The sequence below is a fragment of the Herpailurus yagouaroundi genome, unplaced genomic scaffold (assembly GCF_014898765.1).
Source record: "Herpailurus yagouaroundi ecotype Mexico unplaced genomic scaffold, PumYag 207, whole genome shotgun sequence".
Lineage (NCBI taxonomy): Eukaryota > Metazoa > Chordata > Mammalia > Carnivora > Felidae > Herpailurus > Herpailurus yagouaroundi.
The window spans coordinates 4,018,470-4,035,028 of record NW_024412438.1 but is presented as its reverse complement, the minus strand read 5'-3'; the positions used below and the strand labels follow the sequence as shown (position 1 = coordinate 4,035,028).

At 46.3% G+C, this 16,559-nt stretch overlaps 2 protein-coding genes across 8 annotated transcripts in view; one reads left to right on the top strand and one right to left on the bottom strand.

Annotated features, from left to right (window-relative positions):
- The window catches only part of LOC121015622 (GON-4-like protein), a 75,973-nt gene that overhangs the window by 58,742 nt on the left and 672 nt on the right, over window positions 1–16,559 (bottom strand). For 3 of the 7 annotated variants that reach the window (XM_040452687.1, XM_040452690.1, XM_040452691.1), the window contains exons 1-3: window positions 14,182–14,246; window positions 11,552–12,082; window positions 5,501–5,686 (exon numbers count right to left, since the gene is read on the bottom strand). In XM_040452687.1, coding sequence (XP_040308621.1) covers window positions 5,501–5,686; window positions 11,552–12,056 — 691 coding nt within the window. In that variant the 5' untranslated portion in view covers window positions 12,057–12,082; window positions 14,182–14,246. Of the gene's footprint in view, window positions 1–5,500; window positions 5,687–11,551; window positions 12,083–14,181; window positions 14,248–15,672; window positions 15,837–16,559 lie in introns of those variants that run through there. The other 4 variants (XM_040452689.1, XM_040452694.1, XM_040452688.1 and 1 more) reach the window with 4 other exon arrangements.
- SYT11 (synaptotagmin 11) overlaps window positions 15,882–16,559 on the top strand; it is an 18,963-nt gene continuing 18,285 nt past the window's right edge. Inside the window, exon 1 of the mRNA XM_040452702.1 lies at window positions 15,882–16,148. Within this exon, the coding sequence (XP_040308636.1) occupies window positions 16,115–16,148 (34 nt within the window). The 5' untranslated portion in view covers window positions 15,882–16,114. The remainder of the gene's footprint in view (window positions 16,149–16,559) is intronic.

The following is a 16,559-nucleotide window of genomic DNA, read 5'->3' as shown; positions in this document are numbered from 1 at the left end:
AAAAAAAAAAAAAAAAAAAAAAAAAAAAGAATAAAAGAACAGACACTGCTGCAGACCCTACAGATAATAGAAAGATAACAAAGGAATATTATGAAAACATTTATGCCAATAAATGTGACAAGGTAGACGAAACAGACAAGTACCTTGAAAGATACCAACTGTAGGGACACCTGGGTGGCTGTCAATTAAACATCCAACTTTGGCTCAGGTCATGATCTCACAGTTTATGGGTTCGAGCCCCATGGGCTCTGCATTAGCGGCACAGAGCCTACCAGGGGATTTTCTCTCTCTCTCTCTCTCTCTCTCTCTCTCTCTCAATCTCTCTCTCAATCTCTCTGCCCCTCACCAGCTCATGCGTATGTACTCTCTCTTTCAAAATAAAAAAATAAATATTAAAAAAAAAGGAAGAAGTGATCCCAATTCACACACGCTCTTCCAAAAACAAAAGCACAAAAAGGGAACACTTCCCAACTCAGCATGACCCCAATATCAAACCATACAAAGACAGTACAAGAAAACTATTGACCACAGATACAAAAATCTTTAAAATACTAGCAAGTCAAATCCAGCAATGTATAAAAAGGGTAATATATCATGGCCAAAAGGTGTGGCTTACCCCAGAAATGCAAAATTGCTTTCAAATTTGAAAATCAATCAATATAATTCACTATATCAACAGATCAAAAGCAAAAACAAAACAAAAGACAATCTCAATAGAGGCAGAGAAAGCTTTTCACAAAATCTAACATCAATTCACCATAAAAACTCTCAGCAACTGGGAACAGTAGAGAACTTCCTCAATCCAATACACCACAGCCATAAACCAGCTTCAGCTCCACGGTGAAAGACGGAACATACTTCCCTGAGACCAGGAACACAGGAAAGACGACCCCTCTCGCCACTTCCCCTCAGGGTTGTACACAGTAAAGGGGGACTGACAAATGGAAAGGAAGAGAAAGAGGGAGGGAGATATAAAGGGAAGAAGAGGAAGAAAGAGAAACGAAGGTCAAAAAAAAACCCCTTCTTCTCAGATGACATAATTATCTCTGTAAGAAATTGTTAAAGAATCTATAAAGTAAGGGTGCCTGGGTGGCTCAGTCCATTAAGCGTCCGACTCAATTTCAGTTCAGGTCACGATCTCACTGCACTGTGAGCGCAGGGCCTGCTTGGGATTCTCTCTCTCCCTCTCTCTCAAAACAAATAAACTCTTCAAAAACAAAAAAGAATGGGGGCACCTGGGTGGCTCAGTTGGTTGATCATCTGACTTCGGCTCAGGTCATTATCTCTCTGTTCCTGGGTTCAAGCCCCATGTCAGGCTCTATGCTGACAGCTCAGAACCTAGAGCCTGCTTCCAATTCTACGTCTCCCCCTCTGTCTGTCCCTCCTCCGCTTGCACTCTTTCTCTCAAAAATAAATAAACATTAAAAAATAATAATAAAATAAAAACAAAAAAGAATCTATAAAGTATAGACAGCTAATAAATGAATTTATAGCAAAGTCACAAGATATACTGATATACCCAAGCCTACTCTATCTGTATGTTGGCAACAAACTAGAAGTTGAAAAGAAAAACTGACATAAGCATAAAAAAAAAAGCATGTTTCATAAATCTAAAATGTAAGTGAAAAATGTATATGGTAAAAACTACAAAATACTGCTGAGAGAAATTTTTAAACGTCTAAATAAATATATGTATCTTGCTACGGATTAGTAGACTCAATACTGTTAAGATGACAACTTTCTTCCCAAATTGATCCACAGATTCATTTCCAATCAGTATTTCAGCAAGTATTTTTGAAGAAAATAACAATCCAATTCTCAAATTTACATGGAAATGCAAATGACCTAGAATAGTTTAATAACCTTGTTTTAAAAAGGCGGGGGGGGGGGGCGGCGGGCACCTGGGTGGTTCAGTCAGTTAAGCATACAACTTCCATTCAGGTCATAATCATGTGGTTCCTGAGTTCAAGCCCCACGTCAGGCTCTGTGCTGACAGCTCAGAGCCTGGAGCCTGCTTCAGATCCTGTGTCTCTCTCTCTTTCTGCCTCTCCCCGGCTTGTGCACACGCATTCTCTCTTTCTCTCTCTCAAAAATAACATTAAAAATAATAAAAAATAAAAATAAAAAGGACAAAGTGAAGATTCATACTACCCGACCTCGACACTCCCTGTGAAGTTATACTGATCGAGCCTGTGTGGTGTTGGTGAAAGGTTAGACACACAGATCAGTGGGACAGAACAGAGTCCAGAAAAGTCCACACTAATATGGCCAAGTGATTTTTTTACATAGGTGCAAAGGTAACTTATTTTTTCTTAATTTTTTAAATGTTTTTTTATTTATTTATTTTTGAGAGAGACAGACACAGAGTGTGAATGGGGGAGGGGCAGAGAAAAAGGGAGACACAGAATCCGAAGCAGGCTCCAGGCTCCAGGCTCCAAGCTGTCAGCACAGAGCCCAACGCAGGGCTCGAACTCACAAACTGCAAGATCATGACCTGAGCCAAAGTCGGACGACAAACCGACTGAGCCACCCAGGTGCCCTATGTGCAAAGGTAATTAAATGGAGAAAAAATATTTTCCAAAAATAGTGCTGAAATAAGTGAACATCCACATGCAAGAGAGTCTCAAACATACCTCACACATGATGATACAAAAATTAACTCAACATGGTTCATACACCTAAATGTAATATGTAAAACCATACAACTTGCAGAAAAGAAACTCTGTGACCTCAGTTTGGGCAGAGTTCCTTTTCTTTTTTAAATCTTTTTTTTTTTTTTTTAAGTCTGCTTTCCTCCCAGTGTGCAGCTCGACCTCACAACCCTCTAAGATCCAGAGTCTCGAGGTTCCCCAACTGAGCCGGCCGGGTGCCCCAGGATTAGGCAGTGTTCCTTGATATGACACCAAAACCATATTCCACAAAAATAAATCCTGGAGTATCTCCCTGTAGCTAACACTAAAACAACGTGAGCAAGGTAACGACAGTACTGCATTGTAACTCAAATAATAAAATAAATATCTCAGTCCACACTCACATAAAAATTGAAAAAATAAATAAATAATGAAGAAGGGACAGGTCCTCTTTAAAGTTTATTTCTTTTCAGGGAAAGAGAGTGAGAGCATGTGTGAGCAAGGGAGAGGTGGGGGGAAGAGAAAGAATCCCAAGCAGGCTCCATGCTATCAGTGCAGAGCCCAATGCAGGGCCCAAACTCATGAACTCCTGAAACATGGGATTATGACCTGTCTGAGCCAAAATCAAGAGGCGGACACTTACTTAACTGACTGAGCCACCCAGGTGCCCCAGGACAGCTCTTCTTTATAGAAAATCCCAATTAATAGAAGTAGAAGGCATGAGAGAAATAAAAAATTGCCATTAGAAGAACACAGTAATGGAGCATCTAGGTGGCTCAGTCAGTTGGACATCCAACTTTGGCTCAGGTCACGATCTCATGGTTTGTGAGTTTGAGCCCCGCGATAGGCTCTCTGCTGTCAGCACAGAGCCTGCTTTGGATCCCTCCCTCTCTCTGCCCCTCCCCTGCTGGTTCTCTCTCTCTCTCTCTTTTAAAAAAAAAACATAAAAATTTTAAAAAAAAAAAAAAAAAAAAAGCCTGTTACAGGCAATCTACCAATGGATGCTAAAATTAGTGGACAAAGATTTGAAAATGAACAGGATAGATGCATAGTTTTAAAGTATTTCCTGCAAGATATGTACTAATTACAAAAGGAATGAAGGCAAACAACAGAACAATGAACTAACATTTCACCAAAAATGATCTACAGATGGCCATAAACACATGAAAATATGCTCTGTAGCATTATTCCTTGGGGAAATGCAATTGAAAACCAGGAGGAAATACACCTACTAGAACAGATAAAATTAAACGTCTGACAGCGGCTGGCTGGAGGCTATCAGCTGCAAATCTCACATACTGCAGGTGGGAGTGTAAGATGGTCCGGCCACCCTGGAACACAGTTCAGCAGTTTCTTACAAAGTTAAACATAAACCATAAGCCCCAGCAATGACACTCCTAGTTATTTACCCCAGAAAAATGAAAATTTATGTCTATCAAAGACCTACATGTGAATATTTATAGCAGTTTCAGGCAAAACCTGGAAACAATCCAAATGCCCATCAACTGGTGAACAGGTAAACAAACTGTGGTCCTTCGTTGGAACAGAATGAATACTACTCAGCGATGAAAGCACGAATGAATCTCAAAGGCATCAGACTAGGTGAAAGATACCAGATGCGGAAGGCTCCGTACTGTATGACACCACACGCGTGATAACACCGTAGAAAACGGGAACCTGCCAGAACAGAAGGGAGACTGGCAAGTGCCAAGGGCGGAGGATGACGGCCTGCAGAGGGGAATGAGAGAACTTCTGCGGTCAGAGAGACATCCCATATGCTGATGGTGGTGGCTGTTACATAATTTTTTTAATTTTTAAAAAATGTTTATCTGTTTCGAGAGATAAAGCTCGAGCAGGAGAGAGGCAGAGAGAGAGACTCTCAAGCAGGCTCCACAGTCAGCACAGGGGCTGGATCACACAACCGTGAGATCATGACCTGAGCTGAAATCAAGAGTCAGACACTTAACCGACTGGGTCACCCAGGTGCCCCTAGAAGTCTTTATTCACTTGTGTGTATGTGTTATAATTCACAATAAAAAAATACAATATTTAGGGGCACCTGGGTGGCTCAGTCAGTTGAGCATCCAACTTCGGTTCAGGTCATGATCTCACAGCTTGTGGGTTCAAGCCCTGCGTCGGGCTCTGTTGCTGACCGCTCAGAGCCCGGAGCTGCTTAGCATTCTGTGTCTCCCTCTCTCTTTGCCCCTCCCCCACTCACACTCGCGATCTCTTTCTCTCTCAAAAATAAATATTAAAAACAAATTTTTTTTACGTACAATATTTCAAACAAATGTAAAGAGGCCTAATCCTATGACCTAGCAATTACACCCAAGGAAAATCAGGTGCAGATGCTCACCCAGACACCTGCAACAGGAACATCCACGGCAGCACCAGTCAGAGTAGCCTGCAACTAGAAACCATCCTAATGCCCGGTAAGAGCTGATGGATTAAGAAATAGTAGAACACTCCAACAGGCTACTACACAGCAATGAAAACGAGCAATCCACAAGTACGTGCAGCAACGGGGGCCAATTTCATAACACGACAACACAAGCGGAAAAAGGCAGTCACAAAACACACATACATATGATTCCACGCATAAAGTACAAAACAGGTGAACCAGGAAGTCAGAATAATGGTCCCGCAGGGGTGGGGTGTTGGTAGTAACTGAAAGGGAGGGTCCTGGGTGCAGGTAATATTCTGGTTTTGATCCAGTTCCTGCTTGCATGGGTGTTTGCCATCTCTGAAATTCAGTGAACTTGGATCTCTTAAGATACGTGCAGTTTTCTCCACATTGTGCGTCATACTATACTTCAATAGAGAGGATTTTTTTTTTTAATTAAAAAAGAAAAAAGAGAAACAAAGCCTACCCATCGGAATGAAGAGTCCGCCGTCCTCTGTCTCATCCTCAGCTTGTGGAGCCAGAGTCCCAAGTGGCTTCTCTTGGGGACAGGCACAGACATGTGACGGAGGGGACTTCCCAGGCAGGGCTCCCGGTTTGGCAGAGTGGGCGCCTAGAGGCAGTGAAGGCATCTCCCCTCCAGACTGAGGTTTTCCTGGAAGAATCACAAGGGTTGCTCCACACTGTGCCATTTGCAATCATACCAGGTTGCAGAAATCAGCATTTTGTTACAAAGTCCTCTTCAGCTGGGTAATTTCATTAATGATGCACATACCACATAGGTATTCCTCTCTCTTAAAGACAGTATCCTAAGAAAAATACCGAAATCAAAGCTCAGATCCAATTTGCTCACCTAATGTCAGGGAGCTGAACCAGATAATTGCTAAGGTCTTTCTACTTCTAATATGCTTTGAGGTATGCATTTTTTTCCTATGGAGAAATCAGAACCATAATTGTGGGGTGGGGGGTGTTATACTTCTGATGACAAAGGGACATTTTATATGGACAATCATTAACACCACATTTAATCTCTATAAATGATATCCATTACAAAATGTCCTGAACTTTCTGACTCTGTAAATTTTACAGAGCAGTTGAGGAAAAACCACCATCAAATTATAAATACGTGGTTGATTCTATGGTTCACTAGACAACTTTCTCCTTTTCATCTCAACTCTTCATCAGTGCCATCGTTCCTTCTTCTGGGGAAGATGGGGTGTTCGAAAAGCAAAGCATTTCTTTTTTGATACAGCATTTGCTGGATCAAAAGTAAACATTAGAACCAAGTTGTCACGATGAGAAGAATACATACAGGCTTGTGTACGGGCGGAAGATCTACAGACTATACACAAGGGACTGCTGAACTGCCTGCCTGCTTCTAAGACAAAGACTTGGGGTCCAGAGGACAGAGTGAAGGGGTGCCTAACTTTTCACTATGCACCCTCTGTATTTATGAAGTTCTTCCACGTCTGCATATCATAAAGTCAAAAAATTTTTAGGGGCGCCTGGGTGGCTCAGTTGGTTAAGCGTCCAACTTTGGCTCAGGTCATGATCTTGCAGTTTGTGGGTTCGAGCCCCATGTCAGGCTCCGTACTGACAGCTCAGGGCCCGCTTTGGATCCTCTGTCCCTCTCTCTCTGCCCCTCCCCAGCTCGCTCTCTCTCAAAATTAAATAAACATTTTTAAGAAATCCATTAAGAAGGAAGATCTCATAAAATAAAAAAATTTTTTTCAAAAAAAGATCAGGTTGTTTATCACTGAGCTCTACCCAAAGTAGCCTCTATTCTCTAGACTACTACCTCATCAACATGGCCAGGTTCAACTGGCGTAAACAGGATTTGAAACCGGACCACCCTCCACACTCCAACAAAGAAAAGAAGTTTTAGTTTTAAATTAAGTATGAATCAATCATTGACTGCGTCTACTCTTCAATCTTCCGTCCTCCATTTCTGGAGCCCATGGTTACTCCATGACGTCAAAACATCTGAGGGCTTTTGCGTTTAACGGGGACTGGACAAGAAGTGAAGCCCTGAGTCCGTCAAATCAAAAGTTCCTCTCAGTCAAATACCTTAGAAAAGAGAACTTCAATCAACAGCACAGCATAGTGCTCTCATTTTTTAAAAAAAATTTTTTTAATGTTTATTTATTTTTGAGAGAGAGAAAGAGACAGAGCGTGTGCAGGGAGGGGCAGAGAGAGAGAGAGAGAAGGAGACACAGAATCCAAAGCAGGCTCCAGGTTGTCTCTGAGCTGTCAGCACAAGCCTGATGCAGGGTTCGAACTCGTGAACCAAGAGATTATGACCTGGGCCGAAGTCAGATGTTTAACCAACTGAGCCACCCAGATGCCCCAACATAGTGCTCTCATTTAATCAACAATCTTCATAATTTTTAGGTTAATGGTGTCAACATTTCAAAACTGAACCAACATAAAAGACGTTTTAAACAAACATACGAGAAGCTCACTTTGGTAGCTAGTTTCCATCGCTACTTTTACTACGGAAAACACATCTGGAACTACTCTAACACTGTCCCTACCATTTATAGGCTGCACCAGTCTCTACATAGAGAAAATGCTCCTTTTTATTTTTCTTTTTTATTTTTTCAGTTGTATTTAAGTAACCTCTACCCCCAACAAAGGACTCAAACTCGACCCCAAGATCAAGAGTCACACACTCTTCCAACTAAGGCAGCCAGACACCCCGAAAATGTTCCTTTCCTATTACCCAATCATGTTGCTTCTCAACTTAACTCTCCTCTCAGAGAACCCCCACAGGCCCCCCGCTTTTCCTTCCCTCTGTCCGTGTGCTGGAGGCTGAAAGCCCCTAGAAACGGAAGCTGAGAAGAGTAAGAGAGACACAGAAGGGAAAGCCTAACACAGAGCACATCTGTAACTTGCTTACTGCCAGCCTAAGAACTGCGAATGGATAACATGAAAGTAATTCGCTGAGAAATGCCCAAGTCAACTAATTACGAGCTGAAATCTGCCGAAGTTAATAATTTTTACAAAACAGAAAAAAAAGCACGAGGAGAAATTAGATCATATAAATCAATTTTAAAAGAACAATTAAAATTCTGAAGACAAAAAAAGAGGCTGGGGGTGGGGGGAAAATTCTGTTAGAACACACACCAGTGCAGACGGAGTTTAATCCCTAGCACCTGCAGCCTAGAAACGATTTAGCAGGTGCACGGAATGTAACAACTCGCTGATCGGGTAGCCCTGGGACATGTGTTCCTAAACCCTCAGGAGACGTCTGACATGTCCCACGGTACGAACCCTTATATTCTATGTTCTTTCCCATACACACCTAGGGTAGTTTGATTTATAAATTAGGCAGGGAGGTTACCAATAACTAATAATAAAAGAGAATAATTAAAACAATATACCGTAAAAAGTTATGTGAATGTGCTCTCCCCTCTCAAAATATCTTCCTGTCCTGTACTCACCTTTCTAGTGATGACGTGAGATGATGCAACGCCTATGTGAGGACAGGATGTGAGGTGAGTGACGTAGCCTTGTGACCCGGTGTTAGGCCACTACTGACCTTCTGACGACAGTACGTCAGGAGGATCATCTGCCTCCAGACCGAGGTTGATTGCGGATAACTGAAACTACGGATAAAGGAGAACTACTACACTTCAACCCAGGCTTTTTTGTCCTTGTTTTTGTTTTTTTATGTACTCATAATACTAAAATGTTACTTACAAGAGAACAAAACAACTAAAAGAACATACAATAAATTTTTAAGATTTCTTTTTTTTTTAATGTTTATTTTTTGAGAGAGAGAGCACGCAAGATCACGAGCAGGGGAAGGGCAGAGAGGAAACACAGGATCGGAAGCAGGCTCTGCACTCTCCAGCAGAGAGCCCAATGTGGAGCTTGAGCACAAGAACCATGAGATCATGACCTGTGCTAAAGCCAGACACTTCACTGACTGAGCCACCCAGGCACCTCTTTAAGATTTCATTTTTAAGTAATCTCTACACACAACGTAGGGCTTGAACTCACAACCCTAAGATCAGGAGTCACATGCTCTACCGACTGAGCCAGCCAGGCACCCCTGTACTAATTTTAGTAGTAATTACTGTGGGTAGTAAGGTTGTGGGTGATTTTTTTTTTCTACCTTAAATTTTTCAGTATTTTTAAAAATGCATATATATGAATTTTTAGTCTTCTTTTCTGTTTTGTATGTTACATTTCTTTTTTTATGTTTTTAAGTTTATTTATTTAGAAAGAGAGCTTGTGCACACGAGAGACAGAGAGAGAGAGAGAGAGAGAGAGAGAGACAGCACGCACACAGGGGGAAGAAGCAGAGAGAGAGGAGAGACAGAATCCCAAGCAGGCTCTGCACTGCCAGCACAGAGCCCAAAGCGGGGCTCTCACAAACCGTGAGGTCACTACCTGAGCCAAAATCAAGAGTCAGATGCTTAACCAACCGAGCCACCCAGGCACCCCTTGTATATTACATTTCTATTTAACAAAAATTAAACAAAAAGCTACTTACGGGGAGAAAAAGGATTCTGGACAGACACTCTCATAAGGTCCTTCTTTTCCAGGTATTGCTTGTATACACAGCTCATTACAGTGCAAGATGGTAGAATTCACTTCTAATTATCCAGCCTCGGGAGGGGGAGTGGCATTACAGCTGACCGCAAACAACGAACGTTTATCTCATTCACCCACACTTGGACCTCTGAAAACTAACCCCTGGAAACGTCTGTAGACCCCACTCCTCATCAGCAGGTGACTCTGAAGCCCTGGGGGATCGCCCACCCCGCCCTACGTGGCTCCCGGGCCCTTTCCAGATCGCCTGCCTTCACGTCGCAAACACGCCCGGGCCTGAAGGAGACATTTCAGTGGCCCTGCTGTCCCCCAGGGCCATGTCCACCCTCCTGCTGTGGAGCAGACACTGCCGCTCTCCTCCTCCCTCACCACACCTCCTCGTCCCAGAAACCCCCCTGCACCCTCTCCAGTGTAGCCTTCCGTCAGGCCCCATCCTCCTCTTTCCTTAGTCACGAACTTTCAAATGAAGTGCCTTGTTCTGGACACTCCTCCTTCCTGAGATTTCTCCTATCACTTCCCCAGTTTTCCCTCTCTGCCATCTTCTTCCTCGGCCTTAGGTTGTCAACTTCCTCCACGTTCCTTTCCGCAAAGAAGCACAACTCACACTTTGAACCTTTCTACTCCGTCTCATCAAACTCCAATCTCAGAGTTGTATTTTATCCTGACGGCCCCAAATCACCTCAGGCAGCACACATGGAAGGATGAACTCCTCTCCAAGTGCCTCAGTGCCTGTGCCTGGAAGATGTACGACCCAGCACTGGGGCCAGAGAACTGAAACGATGCCAGTCTCTGAGCAAGACTAATTCTCCCTTCTGATGTCTCTAGGGTACGCCTTTTTTTCTGACCTCACTGCCAACATCCCAGACTGACCCTCTGTAAGGTCTCATGGGGAAGCCAGCAAGGCTCTGTGTCATCCGCACCCGCACTGCCCCTGGGAAGCCCTGCTACATGCCCGCACAAACAGCACCTCAGCAGGACGGCGGAACCTCTGGGGGACCGCGGAACTTCTGCGGGACCGCAGATCTTCCGGGGGACTGCAGAACCTCTGCGGGACTGCGGAACTTCTGGGGGACCGTGGAACTTCCGGGGGACCGTGGATCCTCCGGGGGACTGCGGAACCTCTGCGGGACGGCGGAACCTCCGGGGGACCGCGGATCCTCTGGGGGACCGCAGATCCTACGCAGGGCTGCAGAATGTGCTGCTCCACCTCCTCTCCTTCCCCGCTCTATGGAACCCCACCAACCCAGCCAGTCCCAATTTCAAAAATCCGAATGACCCATACCACACACCCCAGCGCCTACATATTGCCTTCAACTGCTCCAAATGGAGAATATGTTTATGTCTCGTCTTCCCAGCTACCCTAGAAAAAAGCTTCCTGAGGGGAGAACTATGCTTTCTGCTTCTCTTACTTGTGAACCAGCCATCACCTACAGGACGAGGTCCAATGCTTGAGCATGAAAAACAAAGCCCTTCACAGCCTATACACAATCCACCACCCGGAAGTCATCTCTCACTTCTTCCAAGCAACCCCCTCACCATCCTCTTCTGCCTCGGCGCCTACTACTCTTGGCCTAAGATACCCCCTGCCACCATCTGTCAAACTACAACTCCTCCCTCGAGGGTTACATCATCTCTTCAGAGCCCCGCCCAAAGTCCCAGGCAATAGTGTCTCCTTCAAGCGGCTGCCTCTCCTCCAAAAGCCCTGCTGCACAGACACAACCGAATCACAAAAGGCCACACAGTTCACCCCTAGAAAGGAAAGAAAAGGATACAGAAGAGGATCTAGGGAAAGGGAGGGAGAAGGTCTCCACCCACTCATAAAGTTCACTGCCGACCCCCACGAGCTCCACAGTCCCAATCCCACACTGGGTCAGTTTCCCCTTTCAGAAACACTGCTTTGTACAGGAATGCCACCTAGCACCGACCGAGGAAACGTGGCTTAAGACGTTTCATATCTTACCTCCTTCTTCCTTGACTTCTTCACTAGGCTCTCCTGAAAAAGGCTCCTTTGTAACAGGATGATCTCCTCTATCTTCGTGGGGAACTGGCCCAGGCCTGAGTGCAATCTTCTTCCCTCTCCTTGAGCCAGGGGCCTGGAGCTTTCCTTTGCCAGTGTGTACAATAAGAGACTGAGAAGACTCCAAGGAAGGTAGGGCGATGCCCTGAGAGATGGCCGCGTCAACAGCTTCCAGAACTGGTGCGTTTGTGTCCTGGGTGAGCACCCTGGAGCTCAGAGGTGGATCCTCCTCGCCAAGCTGATTTCCTGCCTCCTGCACGGACTGCACTTGGAGGCCAGCCGTTCTGCCATGACTTGGACCCCCAGAGAGTGACGCTGACCCCAAGTCTTTCACCTCGTCAGACACTGGTTTAACAGCGGACTCCAGGTCTAGGTCCTCTTCCTCCTGGCTGCCCTGGTGCTGTGGGGACCCAGTCACCGTAGTCCTTCTCTTCTTACAGGGCAACATTGTACAAGTCCCACCTGGGTTCCATCCTGAAAGGAGAAAAGCGAGTTCTTATCACCTTCATATTAATTAATGATAAGAGCATTTCTTCAAGCACCTTTCCACTTATTCATGTTCAGTCAGGGACACAGTACTTTATATCAAATGCACAAGTTCCCATTTTTTTCTTTTTCTTTCTTTTTTTTTTTTTACATCTATTTATTTTTGAAAGACAGAGTGAGACAAAATGAGAGTGGGGAGGGGCAGAAAGAGAGGGAGACACAGGATCGGAAGCAGGCTCCAAACTCTGAGCTGTCAGCACAGAGTCCGATGTGGAGCTCCAGCCCACAGACCGTGAGATCATGACCTGAGCTGAAGTTGGACGCTCCACCAGCTGAGCCACCCAGGTGCCCCCGCAACCTCCCATTAGATGGGAGAGGAGTGACCGTGGTCAGAGTGCAGGGTTCAAACCCTAACTCCACCACCGATTAGCATGTTATCTTGGCTGAGCAACTTAACCTCCCTAATCTTCAGTTTCCTCAGCTGAAAAAGAGAGTAATTGTTCTTACCTCATAGGGTTGCTCTAAAAATCAAACAGTAAGTAATTAGTAAACGTCAGTGATCGTTACTATCAGGGAGGCAGAATAGCATGATGCTGAGAGCAAAGTGGGAGTCAAACTGTCTGCATTTGTTTCCCAAGTCAGCTTCTCTCCAACTTTCTGAAACCGCATAAATAACCCGAATCTCAGTTTCTTCAGCTATCAAATGAAATAAAAACAGCGTCTATGCCATCAAATAGTAATTTATCACATCGATAATGTTTGCTATTGCCGTTTTCATAAACAGGGAGTCCCATCAACAGAAAGAACCCAAAAGCAAAGTGTGGTTGTTTAAAAAGGTTAAGCTAGATTAACAGAAATTCTGTTTTGAAAACAAGAGATTGCTATCATTCTCTATGCTATGTTACTTCTCAACTCTTGGCCTCAATTCCAGTTTTCACATCCTAAGGGCAACAATTGGAGGGTATCTTCTTTTACATTCTTATAGCACCTGTTTGTAAACCTCTTTTACAGTATTTATCACTTTTGTTATTCTCTTGCCTGTCTCCTTGCCATCTCTCCTTCCCTCAAAACCACGTGCTCTTTGGGGAAAAGGATTCTTTCAATTAGTACCCCTAGTACTTGGCAGGATGTGCCTACTGGATACTCAGTGAATGCTCCCTGAAGAAATGAAATAATGAATGAAAGCGCATGGACTTCTGAACTTCCTAGACTACATTCTACCCAGAAAAACTTTACTCTCATTAAAATAGTCCAAGAATAAAATAAGTTGCCTGGTGTTATGCTGACAATGCTCAGGCAAAGTCTGAATGCCCATCTATCAGAGCACTACATGCAAGCCTGGACTAGAGGAGTAAGAAAGTTCTCTTTCAGTCTCAACTGTGATGTTTTTTTAAACCTCCCTAATTCAGGAACGCCCGGTTGGCCCAGTAAGTGGAGCGCAGGACTCTTGATCTCAAGGTCATGAGTTCCAGTCCCACGCTGGGGAGATTACTTAATATAAGTGAAATAAAAACTTTTTAAAAGCAAATAAAATAAGCCTCCCTAATTCAGGCACCAGGAAATCCCCACCCCAAAATCAGCTGATGTCCTTTTCTTAGTTATTAAAGACTTTGTCGACCCCCGTGAGGGAGGGCGGTGAGGAGGTAAGAGATGGAGTGGGAGCAGCTAGAAGAGTCCTACATTTCAGAGATGAATGACAGCTTCAAAAAAGAAAAAGGACAGAAAGAAGGCAGCTACTAGTCAAAGTCAGCAGCGCGCAGAGATGGGCTCCAGACACTTCGAACGCAGCAACCCTAAAAAGGCCCCCGCTTTGGGAACTCGAGTCACCCCAACCGGGTGAATGAACGCGACTCCGGGGCAGCGCCAGCGCGGGCCGGTCCGGGGAACAGATTTCACCAGGGGGTCCTGAGCGCGCTTCCCACCGCGGCGCCGAGAGCCGGCCGCGGTCCCCACGCCCCGCCAGACACCTTCACGCTCCACCTCCTGTCACGCAACCCACGCCAGCCCTCTGGCCCGACCCCTCGGCCCGGTCGTCCAGCTCCCACCCGCCTCTTCCCGCCCCACCGCACGCGCCCCGCCGCCCTCACCAGCCGACCAGATCCCGCGGAAACCCAACTCCGCTCCCGCCGGAAGTCAGCCAACGGCAGCGACTGACGTGCGCGCCCCCGAGCCGCGGTGCGCGGCGCCAGCCAAGGAGCATGCGCTGACCTCCAGGCGCCATGCTAGGTGCGGGCGGACTGAAGCCGGCACGTCGGTTGTTGGCGAAAGGGTTTAAAGCAATGTCTCGCTTTGAGCTGTCCCACTCAAAACAAAGCTGGGGGTTGCAATTCAGTGGCTTAGGTTGACATCTCTCTAATCCTTCTCGCCGCGAGATACCAGGAATCGGGACCGAGAAATGGCGAACTCATAAAATCACAGAAAGAGGACTCCTGGCTTACAAATAGTGCGGTTTTCTGAATAAAGTGAATGCAATCTTGAACTCAACCCGTAGTGATTATTGATGCTGTATCATACTCTTCATTTCACAAAATGTTTTCATTTACGTTATCATAGGTGATTTGATCTTCACTAGAAACCCGATGGGACAATGTATATTATACCTTCCAATTTACACGGAACAGAAATGTCTGTCTCAGATGGAAAGGTGGTTTCACAAAGACACACAGCTATCAAGGGGAATCGGGCATCCTCTAGCTTCTACTGCCATGATCCAGTGCCCGGGAAGGTGCCTGGGGCAGAGAGTCGATGTTTATTAATTCATTACATGGGTTTTGAATGATTCCTAGAACCATGTTCTTTACACTTTTCTAGAAGGACAATGTCGGAGTTGAAAAAACACTGTCTCAATTTACAGGTGAAGCATCAACAAATATTTATGCACTTAAATAATTTGATCCTGATCCTGTCTGTAAACAAGATGAAAGCATCCACAGCCAAAGAGAGTGAAATTGAGGTAATCGTGGAGATTACTGCCAGTAGTCTATAACCTGAATCACCCTACCTCTCCCAAATGCCAAGGAAGTCTCTAGAAGGTTGGAGTTTTGTCTGTGTCCCGTTTTTCAACCTGCAGAATACACAGATCTGTTGGTTTGCTCTTGTTCTGCCCTTATCTCTCTCTCTCTCTCTCTCTCTCTCCCTCCCTCCCTCTCTCCCCCTAAGCAGCCCTATGCACTTGAAGCTTTTGGAAGAGAAATAGCCACTACCTTTAACACACGAGCCTTAAAAAAGAAAAAACAAAAAACAAAACAAAGCTTTAATTTACACACCACAAAATCCATCCGTAGATTGTAGAATTTTTGCTTCTACAATTATTCCCAGCAACTTTTCAGAGTTATGCAACATCACCTGGTTTAGTCTTTAATCAGAGCTGCTGAAGTTTAAATAAGTTCCCATAATAACCTTTAGCGGTCTCAGAAATGCCTAACAATAATGGCAAACGATACTGAAATGCAGGCAGTATAGAATTTTCTTTTTCCAAAATTCTGGAGTCCCTGTCATCCAGAACATTCTGCCGCTATATTAAGCCCCGGAACCCGGAATCACAGGATGTATAGGACCTCAGATGAAAATGTACCTACACTTCTGGCTCGGGCCGCGGGGCTTCTCGCCTTAGGGACCCACAGCCCGCCAGTGGGCGGGGTCTCGTCCCCCAGAAATCTCGGCGACGGGAGGGGTCCCCTCGCGGAGAGCTTCCGGAAAGGGGCCGGGCCTGACTTCCGGAGCTTTTCGGACGGAGGCGGAGTCTTCTGCCGAGGGCCGTTCGGAAGAAGGCGGGGCCTACCTCGCATCAGGACCAGTCTGGCTGCACCTGCATCCTTCGCTCAGAGCATCCCTGGAGCATCTTCGGAGGCGCCCGCAGCTGGCAACCAGGGGCCCGGCCGTCGCAGGAGGCGTCCGCCAGATACCTCCCCCCCTCCCCTGAGCTAGCGCTCTACCGCGGCGGCCTCGGTGCTGGCCGGGCGTCCCCAGACTTGGCCGACCACTGAAAAAGCATTTACAGCAATAGCCTCTGATTACGACATGGCTGAGATCACCAATATCCGACCTAGCTTTGGTAAGTACAGCCGGGAAAACTAAGCCCGGGCCAGTGGAAACGTCTGCGAAGCCAGAGGAGCCCAGTGCTGGGAGGGAGCGGAGCCCACACCCGGCCCCCAAGCGCCAGCCCCCGCCAGGATGGGGCCTGCGGCGGCGGGCGGCGCCTGAACTTGAGCTGCGGGCTGCAGAGCTGGCCAGGCCCGGGACTTGCCGGGGGTCGCGGGTCCCCGCGGCCGCCGAAACCTGTGTGGGCCGCGTCCGCGCGCTGGAGGGGGATGTGGGGGAGGGCGGGCGAGCGGGACGCGGACCCCTCCCCCTCGGGGCGCGCAGGGCGGTGCCCCCTGCTCCCCCTCCCACTGCTCCTCGGGCTGCGGGGGAGGGCGGCGGCGGGGGATGGGCGCCAAGATGGCAGCTGGGGGGGACCTGGGGG